The sequence below is a fragment of the Callospermophilus lateralis genome, chromosome 6 (genome assembly GCF_048772815.1).
Source record: "Callospermophilus lateralis isolate mCalLat2 chromosome 6, mCalLat2.hap1, whole genome shotgun sequence".
In the NCBI taxonomy this organism is placed as follows: Eukaryota; Metazoa; Chordata; class Mammalia; order Rodentia; family Sciuridae; genus Callospermophilus; species Callospermophilus lateralis.
Genome location: NC_135310.1, coordinates 140,691,278 through 140,713,271, shown reverse-complemented (window position 1 = coordinate 140,713,271; position 21,994 = coordinate 140,691,278). Strand labels below are relative to the sequence as shown.

Here is a 21,994-nt window from a genome sequence, read left to right as displayed (position 1 = left end):
CTTACGGTTCTTTTGTACTTGCCTTTCCCTAATTAAATTATCATACTTCACTTCTTGCGGGTTAAAATATTGCCCGGGAAAAGCTTCTTTCCTCAATCCTAATTACACTGATTTGTTTCCCTCCTGTTTTTTGGAAAGGAGTATTAATTATTTCCTTGCTTATGGGCTTTGTTCGTGCTCATTTCTATTCTGCAGTGCCGGCCAGGAGGCAGGACAGGATGGTTGGTACACTTGACACTTAACACAGGGGAAGGCTTCACCTCCACCAGGGAGCTGTCCTCACAGAGCTCTGTCTGGGGGGCACTAACTTCACATCTGCCTCTGGCTCTCTGTCGCCTCCTGACTGTCAAGGGCTTTGATGACAGCCTCCAGCAAAACTGGGGAGCACTTGGGGGATGCAGCACGTCTCTTACATCTGGCCAAAGCTGCCATTTCCGTCTTCGTCCACTGATACATTTTTCTGCTTGAAATCATCTTCCCCTCACTTGTAGTCTCCTAACCCACTCCTGGTCTCTTACTCAGCTCACTCAACCAGCTAAAGGCTCTACCTGGTCTGCTCCATCCTCCCTGCTGATCAAATATCCTCAGGTCACATCAACTCCTGATTTAATACTCTCTTGCAGCCTCCCTGGGCCTTTAGGATAGATCCCTGCATCCTCCAAGCAGGGACCCTGCCTGGTCTCTGCCTACCTCCCGCAGACAGCTGGCCTTTGTTGGGCTCCCACATGATTTCCCACAGGGCCCACCCCAGGAAAGTCCCCTTTCCTCTCTCCCATCTTGGCTGACTCCTCAGAGCTCAAGTCAGCCCCCAGCTGTGCATGAATATTGCTGCCACACTTCCCCGTTTCCCCTCAGGCTGGCTGTAATGAAGGATTTGTAGGACTCCTCATTAGTGCCTGCTACCCCTGCAGAGCTGTGAGGCTGGGTCAGGTAGAGCTGGTCTGCAGAGCTGGCTGCTGTACCCCTAGCACCCAAGAAGACCTGACATGTACCAGGAGTTCCATGAATATTTATGGAATATACAGATCCAATCCTCTGTCACCAGGAAGGGTTAGGGCTGCTCATTCTGTCACCTCTGGTTACGTGAGTGACTTGGGTGTAGCTCTAGGTGTGTGGGGGTGGAGGGGGACTGCTCATGCCCCTATTAGTGCATCCTAACCTTGAATTTATGCTAGAAGAAAACCTTTTGTTCCAGAATTTTCCATTTCCATTCCTCTTTTAAAGCTATCTTCAGATTATCATTGAGCATGTCTGATGTTCTTAGTGGTGTATTGCAGCTGAATTACTTCAGACACTTGGATGTATTCCTGAGTGTCATTCTCTCCATGTCACATGACATGTCCAAATATGACAGCATTCCTTCCTTCCCAGGTCATAACTCCCAATATTTTGAACACTTATAGCAGAAGTAGAAGCCTTGATGGTTCCAAATGAGGCCATATTGGTGCTGTCGCTCACTGCAGAAAACTCCTAGCATAAGACACAGGATCAGCCCCTTGCTTTTTAGTAATGGCAAGGCGAGCAAAGAGCCACAGGGCCTGGGGAAAACCCTTGATGTGCATTTAATCCACGACAGAGCCTTGTGATGGGGAAGAACCTCAGTTCAGGCCCAAAGAGGCAAATCACTCTTCCCACCATCCCCAAGGTTGCCCCGTGGAAAGGAAGTCTTAGAGAAAGGAAGCCCAGAGAACAAACTTCCTTTCTTTCCCTTCTTGGGGGAGAGCCATGCGTGAGGAATCATTGTCCTTTGTCCTCTTGCACCAGGCCCTCTCTGGGCAGCCCCGCTAGAGGAGCCAGCCTGCTCTGCACAGGGGCTCTCAGAGCCAGGGAGAGCCGGGCCTTGCCCTCACCTGCCTCATTCTTTGTCTTACCAGTCAGTTCAGAGCCTTCAGTGACTAGAGGGTCCCAGAATAAGGACACCTCTGTGTCCTCTGCATTAGGTAACCTGCCCAAAGTCACAGCACTCACAAGTGATGAAACAGATTTGACACCTGACCCTTGCTTTTGACCCCTCTGATGCATGACTTCTTGCCCCTCTCCGCAGAGGGTTGGGTTAGGGGAGTCACGTATCAGACAATGGCAGGGATCTGCAGTGCTGGGTCAGTTGTTGAGAATGTGGGTAGATTTTGAAATTCAGCTGCCTGGAGTGACTATGATAAGACTTGGAAGGCAAAGTTGCTCTAGTGGCCAAGGGCCACCATTCTAAATCACTACCTGGGGGCTGAGGGCCACACAGTACAGAGACACCAAACATCTACTTCAGAACGTGGGCTGGGGCCTCAGAGCCGCCGCCCTGGCGCTTTGGGTGTACATTTTTTTCCATAACTTTTGTGGCAGTGGTGCGGCTTCTCCTCTTCCTTCTCCTCCTCCTCCTCTCCCTTCTCCTCTTCCTCCTCCTCCTTCTCCTGTTTCTATTTTTCTCCCCCCACACTTCTCTTTTTGCCTTTTCTTGTTTTTCATTTCTGTAACTGCCATTCTCCAGTTTCCCTGCTAACATTAGCCTTGTCCTCAAGCACCAAAGCAAGTCCGGCTCCCCACACACCGACCGCCCTGCAGACCGACGCAGAGCCCTGGTGCACCTCCTGCACCTTCTGCGGGGTGAGCTGCCTCTGCCTTCTCCCTCTGCTGGCCTTGGAAAGACTAGTTGGCCTCTCACACCCAGAGCTTCCAATGTGGAGAGGCGGTGACCACCTTCCAGGGGTCTGCAAGGCCACCTCTGCCTCCCACCATTGGTGGTGAGAAACCAGGGCATGTGCAGTCAGCAGACACAGGTCTGGGGGTGCTGTGCGGATGCCTTGACGCCTTCCTGCATCTGGTCCTTAGGGCAGCACTTTGTCTCACTTAACAGATAAGAGCCAGGCTCACAGCATGAACATGGTCCTCCCATGGCCACAAGGCAGAGGGACATTCCAGGACCCCAGTGAGTGACTGAAACCACTGAGAGCACCAAACCCTGACAGGCTTTGTTTTTCCCTCTATAGGTATGCCTGTGATAAAGTGGGATTTTCAAATAGGCACAGTAAGAGATTAACAATAATAACTCCTAGCAAAGTAAAGCAATTATAACAATACACTGTAATGAAAGTTATTTACAACTTATGGATTGCTAATCTCTAGAAACTTCCATTTAATATTTTCAGACCACCTTTGACTGCAGGTAACTGAAAACTCAGCTAAGGGACGACACTGTGGATGATTTTCCCAAGGAAACACAAAGCCAAGCTTCCATCCGGGCTCCTTGGGCCCTCACCACACCCAGACCTCTGCTGCTGCCACACAGGGGCAGGGAAATGCAGAGCAAGGGGCGGGCTGCACCTGTTTGGTCAAATTAAGTAGGCTCTACCTGTGTCTCCGTTTGAAATTCTTCTAATGACTGTAGATCAAGAAAGTTGAAGAGTTTGGGAAGGGGACAGCATGAGGCACACCTTTAGCAGCAACGTCCCTGAGACTTGTGTCCAATGGATTATCCAGGTGTCTCCCCCACCACCCACCTTTATTTCCATCTGCAAAGAGTTTAGGTTCGCATCTCTTAACTAGAGAGACAAAAAGGTCTCTTGTATTCAGTGACCTCATGGGGTCTCAGAAGTCAGCTTCTTACAACTCCCAGCTTGTGGATTTTATCCCAGAAGAACATACTTAGTGCTGAGGGAGTTTTATGTTGTTGCTGATAGGAGGGTGATGGGAGTAACGGAGCCTGACAAAATATCAATATCCCTGCAAAGGTTAATTTAATTCCATTTAGAGTAATGTGGTTACCTCCGTACACTATAGTTAATTCTTAGACTGAGCTCTAGGGCTTAATGTTATTTAAAAAAAAAAAAAAAAAAAAAAGGAAAAAAAAACTCAGATCATAATTCAATTGCTACAGCTTCTTTAACATTGTATTTCATACACAATAATGCATTAGCAGTTAAATATGGGCCACATTTTAAAAAAAGAAACAACTTCAAATGTACATAAACTTGTTAATGAATAATTAAATTTCTGTGGAAGATTTACCTGGTGAGAAAACACAGCAATTATGGTTGATTTCTGATGAGTTTTACAACAGTGAAGATACCTACATCGTGGAATGTAAGAGTATCTGATATTCGTATTTCCAGGCTCTTAGGAGGAATAGTCATGCACTGCATAACGATGTTTTGGTCAATGGTGAACCTCATTCACAGCTATGGTCCCATGAGATTTTTTTTTAATATTTTTTTTCAGTTATCCATGGACACAATCTTTATTTTATTTATTTATTTTAGGGGGTGCTGCGGTTCAAATCCAGTGCCTCACTCGTGTGAGCCAAGAGCTCAACCACTAAGCTACGACCTCAGCACCCCCATGAGATTTCAACGGAACAGAAAAATTTCTAAACATTCTAGCTGGATAACATCACAGCAAAACACATTCCTCACGTGTTTGTGATGATGCTGGTGACAAGTCTACTGTGCTGCCAGTCATATAAAAGTAGAGCATATACAGTTACGTACCATGCATGGTACTCAATAATGGTAGTAAACTGGTTCATGTATTTATTACATATAGTATACTTTTATCACGGATAGAATGTTATTAAGTGACTCGAGTGTATTTAGTTATTTAACCATAGAGAAAGTGTCTGCAAATTAGTGAATTTTTGCTGATGGGAAAATACAGGTTGGGAGAACTGAGGAGCTGAGGGGGTCTGTGGATAGTCAGGCAAAATGCCAACTGTGCTGATTTGCACAGACCTGAATCTCCACCCCTAAATATGGGAAAGAAGAAAGTTCTGGAAACTCAGAAGGCATGGTCTTCCTCAGAGAAATCCTTCACATCTGTGGGGTAGTGGTTTGGGGCTCACTCTTGGATACTAAAATCTGCAGATGCGCAAGTTCCTTCTATAAAAGAGTGCAGTATTTGTGCAGAACCTTCACACAGCCTCCCATACCCCTTAGGTCATCTCTAGAGTCTTCATGATCCTAATTCCATGTAAATCCTATGTGAATAGTTACGTTGTATTGTTTAGGGAATCATGTCAAGAAAAAAGTCTGTACATGTTCAGTGAAGAGGTAATTTTTTTCTGACATTTTAGATCCACGATTAGTTGAATCTGAGGATGACAACCCATAGATACAGAAGATGGACATATAGGCCCCCAGACACTCAAGGTTTCCTCAGTAGATATTTATTTCAATGCATTTCTTATTCTGGAATGATTTTGTATTTACAGGAAAGTTGCCAAGACAGAACAGAATTTCCAAGTGCCCCTGACTAACATCTCTTGTTTCCATGATAGCTTTGTCAAAAGTGAAGAAACTGAATACCAGCATACACTACTGTTAACCAACCTCCGGCCTTGTTGGTGTCACCATTCTTCCATTAGTGGCTCCTGACCCAGGACCCCCTTATGCAGTTAGCCATCTCTTCTCCCCACCTCCATCCCTCATCTCCCTCTCCCCTGACCTGTGACAGTTTCTCAGTCTTTCCTTGTTTCTTGGTGACTGTGACAGTCTTGAAGTGTACTGGCTCCCTCTCCCAATCTGTGAAGTCTCTTTTATTTTTTAGTTCCTAAGTGGAGGATTATTCCACAAGGACATCCCCTGGCTAGAGAATAGAGAGGGGACCCAGGAAGCCAAGTGTGGGACACTGCCGCTCCAGGCAAAGGCCAGTCAGCTCCTGGAGGCTGAGGGTTTCCTTGTTTTGATCTTCTCTGTTAAATTGCCAAGTCAGCACCAGGACTTCCGCAGACTCGCGGCCTGGTTACAGTGACATAGGAGCAACTGTTTGATTCTGTCAGATCGACTTCCCGGCTACCCTGAGCTGCACCAGAGTCTCAGTGTCATAGCTTTATAGTCCATCACATCCTTTTGAGTAAAAACATTGTCTGTCTTGTTTTTGTTTTATGTTTGGGGTGCTGGCATGCTAAGCATGTGCTCCACCACCAAGCTGTACCCCAGCCCCAGATCTCAAAGACTTTTTGTCAACTAAAACATGCACATACACATATGTATTCATTTGTCTCTCAAATGTCCACATACTATATGGGCAATTTCTAACAGAAATAGCCATAGTCATGGCATCAGGACTAAAGAATACAAGTAATAATTTAGACTTAACGGATATATATAGAATATTTCACCCATCAATGACTAAATATACTTTCTTCTCAGTAGCACATGGAACATCTTCTAAAATAGACCATATTTTAGGCCAAAAAGCCAGTCTAAGCAAATACCAAAAAAAAAAAAAAAGGCATAATCTTGCATCCTATCAGATGATAATGAAATGAGATTATAAATCAGTGATAAAAAATAGGGTATCTGGGGGCTGGGGATGTGGCTCAAGTGGTAGCGCGCTCGCCTGGCATGCGTGCGGCCCGGGTTCGATCCTTAGCACCACGTACAGACAAAGATGTTGTGTCCGCCAAATACTAAAAAATAAATATTAAAAAAAAAAATAGGGTATCTGAACTGTGGGTGACAAACATGGATACATATTCTATAAAGAAAAGAGCCATTTATTTTGTTTGCCCAGGGCATAATGAGGGCCTGGGTAACCTAGAAAGTCATCATCAAGTGATATACTCAGAAAAAAGTTAAATGAGTCTACACTGTTTATTTGTATGTACCCTGCCTGGGTAAACCGCCCCCCCCTCCAAAAAAAAAAGCTTTGAATGGAAACTCACACTACTATGTTTGGGCTCCCTTTCGGTCTCTATAGGGGATTTTGAACTACAAAGTTAAAGTCCTATGAGTACATTTCTATCCCAAAAGCCTAGACCCTATCCCTGTGTTAAAGGAAGGAAAAGCTTTCTCCCCTCTGTGTGGTGCCTGGACTGGAATCTTCCATTCCGCCCAGTCTCACACAGTCTGTCTCTTGCAGAGCTGGAGAAGGAGCTTTCCCGGAGACCCAAGAAGGTGTGCATTGTGAAGGTGGTGGGGACCCGGAACCTGTGGAAGAACATCGTGGTTCTGTGTGTGAACTCGTGAGTCACAAGGGGACACATGCGGCCAGGTGGGGGGCAGGCGGGGCATGGGGTGCAGGATCCTCCTCCCTGCCCTACAGAGGATTTTGAATCACAGCTTGCCCCCTGCCTGCTCTCAGGCCAGCTCTCTGTGAAGGGGGTCATAGGAAGTGTGATACACCCCATCAAAGCTACTTATCTGTGGGCTTGAAGATATCTAGACTCCACCAGGAAGCCTCGGGCAGCTAGCACCCAGCCAGTGGTCCCCATCCCAGCTATCTTGCCCTGTGTCCTGCACAGTGCCAGAGCTCCCCAAGTACAGGAAGCCCAGATGGAGGCCCAAGCTAGGTCACAACAGATGTGCCCTCAAAACAATTCTCTCTCTCTGCTTTTTAAAAAAAGCAAGGGGGTTTGAGATGATGGGCCCTTGCCTGGCTCTACAGCCCAGGCCACACACCATGCTCCGTGCCTGTCCTCAGCCCGGCTGTCTCACGCCTGCACCCCAACCTGCTCAGAGGCCCCAACCAGGGGTAGCTGCAGATAATGGTAGGTCAGCCTGAACCAAGAACAGCTCAGATGCTCTCCAAGAGGCCTCTCACACACTACTGTTCACACTCACCTGCTGGGCCCTACAAGGGAGCCCTTTGCTCACACAGCGGGCTTAGCATAAACCCAGAAAGATCCTTCCTGTTTCAACCCATAGCTTAATAAGCTGCCTTTCCCTGACTGCAAAATATGGACCTTCATTTAGAGTCAGGTCTTATCTGGGGTAGTTAGCTCCCTGTAGGGGTTAGCTGTCATCAGAGCAAGGGATTTGCACATTATTTGTGAAGGTCAATTGAGGGAGGAGTTTGCACATTATTTGTGAACTGGGGGAGGAGTTTGCACTTGTCTGTAGAAGGTCTAAGCCTGCCTTCAGGTAAAGAAAGGCTCAGGGTTGGAGCCTGTCATGCCCCACAACTCTTTTCTGTCAAAGTAGCTCCATTTAATCAGTTCTCAGTTTGGAGGTTCCAGATTAAATTTCATTTGTGAAGGATACAAAAGATTTTACCACCAAAGGATAGAAAAGGAAATATCTAATCACTCTTTAAACCTTCTCTGATGACCTGCTGTAACCCCACAGTGATCAAGGCCAGCACTCTCAGCCACCCAACATGAGTGCGAAGCACAATCATCCTGCTGCTGTCCAATCTCAGGCACATGCCTGATAGGCTAATGGTGCTATTAAGAATGTTGAAAAAAAATCACAAAATTTGGCATAAACGAGATGGCAAGTTTCCATTTTTATAATTCCTGTAGAGGGAGGAGGACTGTTTCTCCCTGGTTTTGTTATCTGAAAATTACCTGCTGTAAGCTTCATTTCTATCAGAACAACAATAACAGCAACAAAAAGTAGCAGATTGCCTTGAGATCCCAGCAGGCCAGGAAGAAAAGAAATTGACACGGGATCCCAGGAGACTAACCAAATCCAATCAATTGCTAGATTATAAAATAGTTGCACAGGGGAGCTGGGTCCTATAGAGGATCTCCCGAGTGGAAATACTTTCACTAAGCCCAGGGTGCCTGTCCCCTGTGGGGGCGGGATCTGTTGTAGTTGACTTTGATGTATCCTCAAGGTCAAATGAAAAGCATTTAGATTTCCCTGTAGCGTGAAAAGAGTGGTTGGGAGAGGAATTTTTAGGTGTGGGACAGACAGAGCTGACATAATGAACGGGCTCCCGTGGCATCACAGGTGTTTCAGATTCAGCCACGTCCTACAGGACCCCTCGGAGCCCCGGAGGTATGTGCTAGGCACCATCAACCTTCCTGGGAGTGCTTAGCCACATTTTCATTCCTGTTTTCCTGGAGGACATCTGTCAGCCACATTAGGGTACACGTTTTCATGCTCATGTGGGACAGTAAAGGACCACACCCAGGACAATGAGGGGGAAGCTGGGATAAATGAATAACTGAGAGAGTTTCCTGAAGACTAAATGTCTCCCTTTGGCCTGATTTCTAATCGGCTCGTCCCAGTTCCCTTGGTTGAGAAGCCAGAGGTAATGAGTGAAATAAGTAGTTCTCTGGATGGATCCCCAAGTTTCCAGAACCCAAGCCACCAAAGAGGAGGAGAGACCCCAAGAGGCAGTATATCTCAGCAGTTGTCACTGACCCACTGAGAACTGCCCTGTGCCTGTTTGCCCAAATTGAGGTCGGCATGGCCACTTACAGGGCTCTTGTGGGATTAAATGAGCACACAAAGAGCTCTGCTTTACACCCTCAGTTCCCAGGAAAGGTCGCATTTGAACAAGAGGACTCTCAGACATTCCTCTGAAGTCTTCTCTTCTGTATTCCACTCTGTCAGAGGTTCACATTTGATGACGGCACGTTTCCCCCGCCCCCTCACACATTGAGTTGCTTCCCTGTCTCTCCCAGTCACCCCCAGAAGACAGGGCTTCCCTTCCGTCTGTGCATGCCTGCCCACTGCCCCTCCTGGTGTATGTGTGTGTGTCTCCTGCAGGCTGACAGGGTACGGGATCCACCACTGCTTTGCCAGGAGCATGATGGGCCACGAGGTGAAGGTGCCACTCCTGGAGAACTTCTATGCTGACTACTATACCATGGCCAGCATAGCGCTGGCGTCCTGCCTGGCCATGTGCGTGGTGGTCAGGTTCCTTGGACGGAGGGGAGGGCTGCTGCTCTTCATGATCCTCACCGCCTTGGCCTCACTTCTGCAGCTTGGGCTCCTCAACTGTGAGTGGGCCAGGGGAAAAGGAGGGGTGGAGGTGGGGGGGTGCTGGAGGAGGGAAGCAGATACTCTGGAAAACTACCAAGAGTATTTGGAAGGCTTATCAGTTATTTTTCTGTTACTGTAACAAAGTACCCAAGATAATCAGCTTAAAGAACAGAGAAGTTTACTTTGGCTCTCAGTGTTGGAGGTTCCAGTCCACGGTCAGTCCACGGTCAGTTGGTCCACTGCCTTTTTCCTCGGGACAAGGCACATCATGGTGGAGCTCATGTTGCAGGAAGTTGCTCACCTCATGGTAGAGGAGAAGTAAAAGAGAATGAGGAAGAGTTAGGGGCTGAGGTCCCAACAGCCTCTTTGAGGACATGCTCCCAATAACCTAACCCAGTCCCAATAGGGCACATCTCCTTAAGTTTCCATCACATGCCAGTGGCACCACAGGTTGGTGACTAAGCCTTCAACACATGGGCCTTTTGAGGACATTTGAGAGCCAAACTGTAACAGAAGGGCTGGGTGAGGCCCGAGGAGCGTTTCCTCTGGCCTCAGTGTTCATTCCAAAGTCAACAGCTTGAAGAAACTGCTTTGGGAAGGATGGTCCTTTAGTAGAGTGTCTCTGGTCCCTGCCTCTGAGGATGCTGGGCCTTCCCTCCTGCCTTTTTCCCCAGCTCCTCGGCCCTAAATCAGAGTTCTCTCAGCTGCACTGTGACTCCACAGCATGCCCGGCCCTCAGAGTCCTGGTGGATGTGACTCCGCTAATGAGCAGACTATTTCTGTGTGATTCATCACATGACAAAGAACAAAGGGCCTGTTTCTTTTGTCTGAAATTAAGGGGAAAATAAATCTGTTTTGACACCCTCACGTGGGGGGCACTGCTTTTTCGTATACATTCTCGTTTTTCAGTTTCTCTCTGGACCAAAGAAATTTCCTGATAAATGTCTAAAATAATTTAAGGAAAGGCTAGGAAATCCATCTCGTCTCTCCAGTGAGCTCGTTATAGCTCCTCATGGACAAGTAGCCACCTCTGTGTGTGGAAAAGCACCACTTCATCCCGGGCCTGCGCAGAGCACAAAATGAACGAGCAGGATGCCTTCTCATGCCCAGGCAGTCCTCCTGGGACAGGCTGGGGACACTGTGGGTAAATCAACGCCCCTAGGGCATGCCCCCTTCCTTTACAAGGGAAGCCAACCCCAGCTGTCAGTTAGACTCACTGACTGACCCTGTGCACCCCAGATGGAAGCAGCCCTGTTGTGCAGACTGGATTATAAGACAGCTAGTTTCAAACTCGGGAGGTATTTTTCTAACTTGGGCAGGTTCTTATGCATTCAGTACCTTGCAGGGAGCCTGATCCTATTTGCAGCTGTGACTAATGATGGAAATGGACAGGTGGCATCTCTCTCCCTCCGTCCCTGTCCCCCTGATGAGCATTGCACTAGCTGCCCTTCCAGGGAGCCTCTGCAGAGCTCACACAATTGGGAAAGATGTGGCAGTATGCCTCTGCCCCCAGGGTGTCACAGATGCCCTCTTTGGCCCTAAGCAGTAACCCTGGAATAACTTTATATGTGAGGAAATTCATCCTTTGGATTTACTAGGGTCTCTGTTCTGAAGGGTTGCATTCTCTCCCCAGGCTCTGAGGCCAGTGGGGCTTCAGCCCTCTCTTCTTAACAAAAAGCTCTTTGTTTAGTCCAGTGTGAATTCCACTGCCCAGGCAGCCGGCGCCGACCCAGACATAGAAGGGAGTTAGCTCAGAAACAAGTCACGAGGGCGCGTACTACACTAGCCCATGTCTAACATGCCTTCTCCCTCTCTTCCCACTTTTGTCATCCTGTGCGGCATGGGTGCCATCGTTTCCATGGGCGTAGTGATCGGAAAATACAGCCAGCATCCAGACTCAGGTGAGTCCCCAAAGCTGTTCCTGCACGTTCTCATCTTTTAATTCACCCACGTGGGAGTTTTCATAAAGACTCACAGACTGGCTTCCTTTTTCTTTCTCTTCTCCTCCCTTTGCCCTCCAAGAATTGCAGCTGAAGTTGGCCGTAGGTTGGACACTATAAGCATACATTTGTATTCTCTACCTGCTCTTGCCGCTACAGAGAGCCACTCCTATTTCCCCGGTTTTGTGCAGCTTGGCACGCATGCCCTCCCTATCCCCTGGCACCCAAAGTCAGCACAGGCCCTTGGCCCCCTGCTGATATTGCTTTGTCTCATGGACAGCGCCTGGACAAGATCAGAGAGCCCTTGGAGTGCTGGGGCCTGGCGGTCCGTGCTTCCAGGGGGAAGCTTCTGTTCCCTTGCAACTCAGTGCAATCTCGCTGCTCTCCAGTCATGGGACAGCAGAGCGGCTGCCCTGAGCCCCATGCTGCCATCGCACCTGCCTGGCCCAATCCAAGCCCATGCCTCAGTGTCCCTGAGGAGTGTTTGCCCTCCATGCAATCCTGGCGGGGGAAGGGGAAGACTAAGCTGGGCCCAGGCATGTGGCCCACAAACACGTGCCAATGAGCTATGCTTCACGCTGCCTTCTGCAAACTAGGCTCTGGTGCCATTGACGAGTCGCTGGGATCAGCTAAGCACTTTCCCTCCAAGCCCTTGAATTCTTCTGGGGTTATTTGAGGTTTTGTTCTCTTAAATCAACTCTAAGATACTCTGCCTCCTGGCATGGACTGATCAGACCCAAGGCTGAAATCACGGAGGCTCCTTTGGAAGCTGGGGCAGGAGGGATGCTGCTAAGACAGCAGGGACATGGCCAGCCTGCTCCCTGCTGGGCATGGCTCCCGGCTGCAGGATTCAGGTCACTGTAGCTCTGGCATGCTTGATGGACAGGGACTCAAGGAGCCCAAAAGAGTTCCCTGCCAAGAGGGCTCCAGGCTCCTAAGCCTGGAGGTGCTACCTGACCAAAGGAAACTGCATGCCCCTGACTGTACTGCACACTGGCAGCGGGGAGGAGGGAACCCTTGGGGGTTGTCCCAGGCTTCCATCCTCCCATCCCTGCTCCTGCTCCGCACCCCTCACCCCCGGCCTAGCTCCCTCCTATTCGTTCTTTTCTGTCTCCCCTCACTTCTCCTTCTTCTTAATCCCCTCCAGGGATGAGTGACAGCGTCAAGGACAAGTTCTCCATTGCGTTTTCCATTGTGGGCATGTTTGCCTCCCATGCGGTGGGAAGTCTTAGTGTGTTCTTCTGTGCGGAGATCACCCCCACGGTGATAAGGTGGGTAACAAGGGATACCACAGCACATTCTCTTCTGGGGACTCAGAGATGAGTCCTTGGCTACAGGCTCAAGTGTCATGAACCCCAGCAGCTTTCCCCGTCCCTGGCTTCTGGACAAGGGTACTGGGTGTGCAGGCAGTGTCAGCTGCATGACTCACAGCCAGATGGACAGCTTCACTCTGACCCGGAGGCACCCAACGGGCAGGTGAGAGTTTGATCCCTGGTCCTGTCCAGGAAGTAACCAGGGGAATGGGGAGCAGGAAACTATTCACATATAGGAAACATAATGATGACTGGAAGCGGGAAAGAGAGGCAGATCACTTATACATGTATTTCTGCTAAGGTCAGTGCTGTTAGCTCTCCTAAGAGACCTCAATAACAAAGCTATTGAAAATCAAAAGGAAGCTGGATGCAGTGGCATGGGCCTGTAATCCCATCTACTTTGGAGGCTAAGGCAGAAGGATCATGAGTTTAAGGTCAGCCTGGGCAATACAGCAAGACCCTGTCTAGGGGTGCCGGCGGGCAGGGGGAAGAAGCAGAAAGGACCTATTTTTTGGCTTGGCCTGAAAAGATTAGAAATCACTAATCCAAAGGAAGGCCTCAGAAAGAGGAAGCCCAGGAAGTGGCTTTGATTTAGTTAGGAAGGATTTATCGGGAGCCTGCTATTTGCCAAACACTAGGTCAGATAAATAAGAACATAACCCTGGCCCACATGGAGTTTGTCCTTAATTCATGTTTTCCGGAAAGGTGTCATTAATGTGTGCTAAGTACTTTTGTTTTAATTCATAAAGTGAGGTTTCATTCTTCTGGTGCTATCCCTGGAAAGTAGTTTAGGGATGATAGACACCATTTAATGTTATTATTAAAGCATAATAAAAATCAAGTGATTTAAGAGTGTCACTTTCCTAATACAAGTTGAGCATTCCTAATCTGAAATTGTAAAAATCCAAAATACTCCAAAATCCAAAACTTTTTTTCCAACATGACACCATAGAAGTGTCACAAAGTTTCATGAACAAAATTATTTAAAATATTATTTTAGAATACCTTCAGGCTATATCTCTAAGGTGTATATAAAACATAAATGAATTCTGTGTTTAAACTTGGGTCCCATCCCTAAGATATCTCATTATGTATACATAAATATTCCAAAATCTGGAAAAATCCAATAGCTGAAACATTTCTGGCCACAAGCATTTTGGGTAAGAAATACTCGGCCTGTACTTGCTATTTTGTGACTTACTGAAGAGCTTACCTTGATCTATACCACACTGAGCTTTTTCGAAGGACATCATTAGCATCAAAGCACGTGCTTTTAGAAAATATAAATTGTGAGTTATAGGCAGTTACTCAGCTGTGAGTTAAAACCTGAAAGTCAGCATGGTGACACCCTTTGGAAGAACAAGTAGAGGCCATTTCCATTCCAAGCAGGACCCAGAGAGACTAATTATTTTAGCCCCTCTGGTGCTAGGCAGGACTTGGGGAGCAGGCAGACAGGCTTTTGGACTTTTGTCATGCTGACAATAGAGTTTTCACAGGAGCTCATTTTGATTCATGCTCTTGGATTCGTTCAATACAAGCCAAGAATGATGGCTACTTGGTTTCTGTAAGAAAATGCCAAGATATTCTATGATTAAGAAAAAAGTGATTAAGTGCCAAGTAATCCATCCTGTCCCTGCCTTCTGAGTAAGCAGCCGTCAGGGACGAGTCGGCTCGTTTCATGCCTGTAGTTGCAAAACACCTCAGGCGCACAGCAACTTCTTTCTTTAACTAGTAAAATTTCCTTTATAAAAGAATCGAACAAAGGTGATTCTTTCAAGAGGGCCCCAGTCCCTGTTAGACTTTCTGGGTTTGGGGCTGGCCTCTCTGCAGTATTTATATGATTATTTATATGATTATATGATCTGTTTCTCTGGAGGGAGGGCAAACTTAACTCTGGTAGTTTGTAGCCTCCTTATTCATTGTTAGATTTTGCTTAGCAAGCTAGACTGGAGGAAATGGGGTACCCTTTTCTTCTTTGACACAAACCTGAAAAGATTATTTGGGGATAGAAATTCAACCAGTATGTTCTGAGGCTCAGCTCACCAAGATGACCAACTAGAAAAAACATCAGACCCTGAGGGATGTTTTTGTACCTGCAGAGGATGAAAGGAAATTGAGTCCAAAGGGGGTCTCCAGGCCAGGCTGGGAAGAATGTCTAGTGTTCCTGACAAATCACGCTTCTCACTGTGAGCCCTTCCCACCCGTGGACTTGTGTGGCTTTTTCTCACACAACAGAACAACTCCCATGAAGTCCCTGGGGTGGGAATGGGCTTTCCTACCATCCCCCACTTCACATAGATAAGTACAAGATAAATAAGGGTGGGCAGCTTGGGGGGATCTGTGGTCTTCTTCTTTCTTAATGCAAAACTTACTTTTTTTCTACAGTGCTAAACTAAAAACAAACCTTCTGAGCAAGAACAGTAGCAAAGGTTAAGATTCCAGGAGTGACTGACTGTAAACAAATACAAGAATAAGAAGTTTTCTGCACAAACACTTGCAGAAATCTGTTATCCCGAGGATTGTGAAGACTAAGGAGGGTGAACAAAATCTTATTTCATGAGATTCTGTCCAGACTTTATATGACAGAGAACCGCTTCCCTGCTGCTTAGTCTCAGTCCGGATTGTGTTTGTCAGTCATGTGACAACTTCTTCTGAGATTTCCTTCCAAGGCTTCAGGAATTGGGTACAAGTTGCCGTGGGCTGGGAAAGGACCTATATCCCATGGCCCCATCTCCCCACTTGAGCAGAAGTGGCCTTGGGGTCCTGGGTTGGTCTATTAGCAGCTGGTGGCTTCTCTGTGCCAGGTCATCTTGTTTTATACTATTTAACTGAAAGCTGCAGGAGGGAACCCCTGGACCTGCACTGGCTTCCTTTCTCCATTCAAAGAGGTCAGGATGGGAGAGGAGGCAGGTACTGGTGATCATGATAAGTTGGCTTCATTGTCTGCAATAATCACTCACAGGTCCCAGGAGCCCTGGGTGTTGGTGCTCAGTTCCCATGCATTGTCTGAACTCCTTTGTCTACCCTCTCCTGCACACTTCCCCACCCCGTACCCCCAGCCCATTTTTCTAAATCATTTGTAGTCAGACTGCGCTGACTCCTCCCTGAACAAGATCCCAGGGTCTTCTGTTTCAATATTGCTTCAAGAAGACGCATAAAGGACCAAGATGACATGCTGTAATATGGCATTTAGAGTCTATTTAGTCTATGTAGTCCTGGAATTCTTAATTCAAGCTTGATACTTTTAATAGTAGTCTTCCTGTCATATTTCCATTCTTATCTATATATTATTACTATTAAAGTATTTGTGTTCTTAATGCACAAGGAGACAACATGTCCCCCTTTCTATAAATCAGGTGTCTCTGATAAGTAAACATGTGTATATGCTGCCCCTTAGTGGCAAGCCTGGAGAACAGCAGAAAAGTCAGGTCTGCATTTTGGAAGGAAATGAATTTAACACCTTAAAACTATGCCCAGTAAGGATCACATGAGAGATTTCAGAAGAGGAAATACAAAGTCAAAAATGGTATACCAATATCTGCCAAAATCCTTCCTAATATTACAAATAACTTCTAGAAATCTGGTATAAAACCAAACAGAAAAGTGCCTTCATAGAAAAAAATATGTGTATGTATATATAAATAGTCATGCATTGTTTAACAATGGGGACATGTTAGGAGAAATATGTTACCAGCCAGTTTTATCCTGAAAACATCCTAGCATTCATTTAACACAAACCTGAATGGTCTAGGTTAATCATTTGCATGGCCTTTTGATACAATCAAAAACATGGTAAATACGTATGAGGTCACTGTCAAATAACACAGAATATTACTACTTACAGTTAACATTTATTTTAAAGTATATTTCTACACTATAAAGAAGTACACTCTAAAATAATAAGTATAATAAATTCACAAACCAGTAGTAGCAGCCATTGGTCATCATTATCAATTATTATGTACTGTACCTAATTTTATGCACTATACTTTTATAGCAGCACAGTAGTTTGTTTATACCAGCATCATCACAAATACACAAGAAATGCACTGTGCTGGATGTCATGATGGCTATGTCACCACTGCTACAATATCACCAGGAACAGGAAATTTTCAGCTGCATTATAATCTCATAGGTCCATTGTTGTGTGTGTTTGTGGTTTGTCATGGGCTGAAATATTTTTATGTACCATATGACCAAATTCCATGTTATATATGCATATGAACATGTTTCATATTATATACACAATACAGATAGGTTAATGCGCCATAAATCAATTATATTTCATTAACATGATTTATCAACATTATATTCATAAATTATATAAATATCATTCACCTGGCATTATGCAAGGAGACTTCCTTGGTGCTGAGCCTTTGCCCTCTAGTAGTGGTCCCATGCATATTCTTCTGAGGGTCTGCACTCCACCTTTCTGTTTATGACCCCCATGTGAGTAAGGGCTCTGTCCATACTTAATGCCAGAAAAGCACAAGTAGAATTCAGGGAGGCTCCAGAGATATCTTACTAAAGCCCAAACACATCCATTATCCCTGGCATCTGACAATGTCCCTCACGACATCCTGTGGCTTCCTGAGTTTATCAGAAGTACTGAATGGCTATTTTAGGTATTCCTATTACTCATCTGATAGATGGACTTTGTCTCACTGCTCTTCGTAGTGGTCATCTATATTTAACCTGTCCCATTCATTTGGGTGAGCCAGCCTTCCTACCTAGGAAGCCGGCCCAATCCACAAGCATCCAATATTTATTAAGTACAAACAGTGTGTTCCAGTTGCTGTTTTAGAAAACAATCTGTGTCCTTGAAAGGTTCATGGACAAGTAAGAACAAAAGGCGGGGCTAGGCATATAGCTCAGTTGGTAGTATGCTTGCCTCTCATGCACAAGGCCCTGTGTTCGACCGCCAGCACCCCAAAAGTGGTGTGTACACCTGTAATCCCAGTGGCTCCAGAAGCTGAGGCAGGAGGACCACAAGTTCAAAGCCAGCCTCAGCAAAAGCGAGATGCTAAGCAACTCAGTGAGACCCTGTCTCTAAATAAAATACAAAATAGGGCTGGGGATGTGGCTAGGAAGGAAGGAAGAAAAGAAAGATAGATAGATGCAGAGTATTCTTAAAGGGTGATCTGGGACCCTCTGCCTGACAAGGGGTGGGTATCTGGGAGGCACTCCTAGAAATATTGCTTCTTATTTGCATCTCTTGGTGCACAGCATAATGGTGTGACTTTTCCTGAAGGTTTTCAGCCTCTCCCCTGGTGAAGGACTTTCTAATACAAAGTGCCAATGATATATCACAGCCTGGGCAAGAGTTTCCTGGACTAATAAGGCAGGAGAATTCTGTCTCTCGCGGAGTATAGTAGTTATCCATTGCTTCATAACAGATAATCCCAAAATTGAGTAGCCTGAGGCAGCACATATCTGTTATCTCACAGCATCTGTGGGTCAAGAGTCTGAGTCTGGCTTAGCCAGGTCCCCTGCTCAGGTTCTCTTATGGGCTGTAGTCATCTGGAGCAGGATCTGCCTTAAAACCACCCAACAGTTGGCCATTGGCACAATCCAGTTCCTCACAGGGCTGTGAGACTAAGGACCTTAGCTCATTGCAGACAATTGACCAGGGGCCAATTTGTTCCTTGTCACATGAACCTCACAACATAGCAGCTTGCTTCATCATAGACAGCCAGGCTGATCCAAGAGAGTCTGTTGTGAGCTGCTCGTGGAAGAGCATTACCATGCAGCATTTTATTGATAAGAAGTGACTTATTTGTGCCTTAAGGTCCATCCCACAATCAGGGCACAAGGGTGGGAATATTGGGAGGTGGGAATCATTGGGGATCTCTTAGAAATATGACTGCAACATTGAGTATTACTCAGGTGCCAGCCAGGTCTCGGGCAATGGGACAGCAGATAGAGAAAAACCAGGTCCTGCCCTTGAAAACTTGTTCAGTCTATGAGATACATGGTCGTGCACTATGTCTTGAAGCCATACAAGAATGTCTTAAAGATAGGGTGGGAGCACCAGGCACAAACAGGTGGGAGCAGTTCTGCAGCTTGCTCTGCCTGGACTACCGATGCTGGTGTGGACAGGGAAATCTCAGGGAGTTGCAGGAGCCACAGCTCAGTGCCCAGAAGGGGATGAGCGCCAAGTCATGTGACTCCATATCCACCTAGGACTGGTCTGAGAGGGTCTGTGGGAGCAGGGTAGGGGCTCTCCCACCTTGCTCTTAACAAAGACCCTGAAAAGACCCCAGGTACAGGGAACAGGCTGCTAAGTGCCCTGGTGAGCAGAGCAGAACAGAAATCCTGGCCTGAGCAGCTACAGGTGGCAGTGGACAGGACAGTGTGGACAGTCTCTGGGTTCCTGGGAAGAAAAGGTAAAGTCTCATAGTATGGGATGTGACCACAGCATTTTATATAACATACTAGGGATTTGTACTAGCAAGAGGCCCAACCCCACAGAGGCAATTTCAGAGAGGTGGTTAACAGCTTTGAGGCATAATTTACATACCATCAGATTCATCCATTTTAAGTTTACAGTTCACTGACAGTAAATTTATAGCACCATGTGACCATCATAAAAAGTTACAGAACATTTCCACCACCCCACTAAACCCCCTCAGGCCCCTTTGCAATTAGTCTCTGTCCCCACTCCAACCCCAGGCAACTGCTCATGTGCTCTCAGTATCTGTAGACTAGATATTTCCTATCAATGGAGTCAAACGATTACTCAGGATGCTTTTGCAATTTATCCATGGGATAGCACATATCAGTGTTTCATTCCTTTTTGTGACTAATATTCCATTATATATGATATTCCACATCTTGCTTGTCCTTTCACCAGTCAATGGGCATTTGGGTTGTTTCTAAATTTTAGCTATTATGAATAATGCTTTGATAAACACTTGTCTTATTAGGTTTGTGACATGTGTTCTCATCTGTTTCATATGTGGAATTGCTGGTTATACAAAAAGTTTGGTTAACCTTTTAAAAAATTGCCAACCTGTCTTCCAAAGTTGCTGCACTGTTTTATATTCTTATCAGTAGTAGGAATATGTGAAGAACATATATATGAGGATGGCAGTTCCACATGACTTCGCCAACACATTTTTCTTCTTCTTCTTTTTTTTTAAGGTACTGGGAATTGAACCCAGGAGTGCTTTACCACTGAGCCACATCCCCGGACCTTTTTGTTTCTTTGTTTTTGAGACAGAGTCTCACTGAGTTACTAAGGCTGGCTTTGAACTTGCAGTCCTCCTGCCTCAGCCTCCTGAGTTGCTGGGATTACAGGCGGTGCCACCGTACCTAGCTTGTTATTCTCTTTTTATATCTATCCTCTAAGCAGGTATGAAGTAGCATTGCTCTGTGGTTTTAATTTGCATTTCTCTATGACTAATGATGGGCATCATCTTGCATCTTTTTGCACATTTGTAGTTTGTATAGTTTCTTTGGAGAAATCTCTGTTGAAATCTTTTGCCAATTTTAAAACTGGATTATTTGTCTTTTGAGTTTTAAGGGTTATTTATGTATTCTGGATACATGTCCTTTATTGACATATGTTTTGCAGACATTTTCTCCCAATATGTGACTTAATATTTTCCCTTTCTGAAGCCGTTTGCCTTTTGAAGGGTAGAAGTTTTAAATTTCAATGAAGTCCGGTAATCAACTTTTTATTTTATGGATAGTGCTTCTGGTGTCATATCTAAGAACTCTTTGCAACCCAAAGTCACAAAGACTTTGTTGTTTTCTTCTGTAAGTATTATAGTTTTAGCTCTCACCTTTAGTGCTATCATAGGTTTTGAATTAATTTTTTGCATATGATATGAAGTCAAGGCTCAACTTTATTCTTTTCAAAAAAAATTTCCCTATTGAGCTAGCATTACTTGTTGAAAAGACTGTCCTTTCCCCCACTGAAATTGCCTTTGTCAAAAATCAGTTGACCAGGGGCTGGGGTTGTGGCTCCGTTGCCTAGCATATATGAGGCACTGGGCTCAATTCTCAGCGCCACATATAAATAAATAAAATAAAGGTCCAATGACAACTAAAATATATTTTTTAAATAAATAACTAAATATCAATTGACTATAGTGTAAAGGGCTGTTTCTGAACTCTGTGCAATCCCATGGATCTGTCTGTGGATACATCCATACCACATTGCCTTAATCAATGTAGCTTTATAGAAAGTTTTAAATTGGGAAAGTAAGTCTTCATACTTTGTTCTTTTTCTAAATTGTTCTGGGATATTCTGGGTTCTTTGCATTTCCACATAAATTTCAGGATCAGCTTATTATTTTCTCAATAGAAAAAAGGGGGGGAATCCCCTCAGATTTTGATAGGGATTCTGTTGACTCTAGAACTCAATTTGGGAAGAATTGTTATTTTCACAAAATTGAGTTTTCTAGTCCAAGAACATGGAATATGTGTTAGTCAGCTTTCTGCTGCTGTGACAGAATACCTAAGAAAAACAACTTGAAGGAGGAAAGCTTTACTTTGGCTGACAATTGCATAGATTTCAGTCCCTGGTCAGCCGTCTCCATTGTGGCTGGGTCTGTGGTGAGGCAGCCCCTGGTGGCAGATGGCATGGCGGAACAGACCTGCTCACCTCACAGCACCCAGGAAGCAGAGGAAATGTCCAAGGACAAAGTCCATCCTTCAAAGTGACCTACCTCTTCTAATAGGGCCCCACCTCCTAAAGTTTGCACTACCTCCCCACAGCTTCACCAGCTAAGGACCAAACCTTCAACACGTGAGTCTTTGGGAGACATTCCTGATCCAAACCACAACAGAATGTCTCTCCGTTTATTTTTATCTTTTCAAAATTTCTTTCAGCAATGTTTTGCAGTTTTCAGCATGCAAGACTTATATTTCTTTTATTTCTAAGCATTTTCATTTTGTAGTTTGTTTTTAACATAGAAACTTACAGTTGATTTCTGTAAGCTGATCTTATATCTTGTAAACTTGTAGGACAGTCTTTCTCTGAGTTAGGAGCCATCTACAGTGTCAGCTAAATGAACCACAAACTAGTCAAGAGCTGGAATTACATACCTACCTCCTACCTGCTGCAAGGCTTTCCCTTTCAGCCTCCCCC

General features: G+C 45.6%; 1 protein-coding gene across 4 annotated transcripts in view; it reads left to right on the top strand.

Moving 5' to 3' along the window:
* The window catches only part of Slc22a23 (solute carrier family 22 member 23), a 182,036-nt gene that overhangs the window by 154,076 nt on the left and 5,966 nt on the right, over nucleotides 1–21,994 (top strand). For 3 of the 4 annotated variants that reach the window (XM_076859136.1, XM_076859140.1, XM_076859139.1), the window contains 4 exons: nucleotides 6,850–6,952; nucleotides 9,429–9,661; nucleotides 11,513–11,545; nucleotides 12,732–12,855. In XM_076859136.1, the coding sequence (XP_076715251.1) occupies nucleotides 6,850–6,952; nucleotides 9,429–9,661; nucleotides 11,513–11,545; nucleotides 12,732–12,855 (493 nt within the window). Of the gene's footprint in view, nucleotides 1–6,849; nucleotides 6,953–9,428; nucleotides 9,662–11,512; nucleotides 11,546–12,731; nucleotides 12,856–15,282; nucleotides 15,412–21,994 lie in introns of those variants that run through there. The other variant, XM_076859138.2, reaches the window with a different exon arrangement.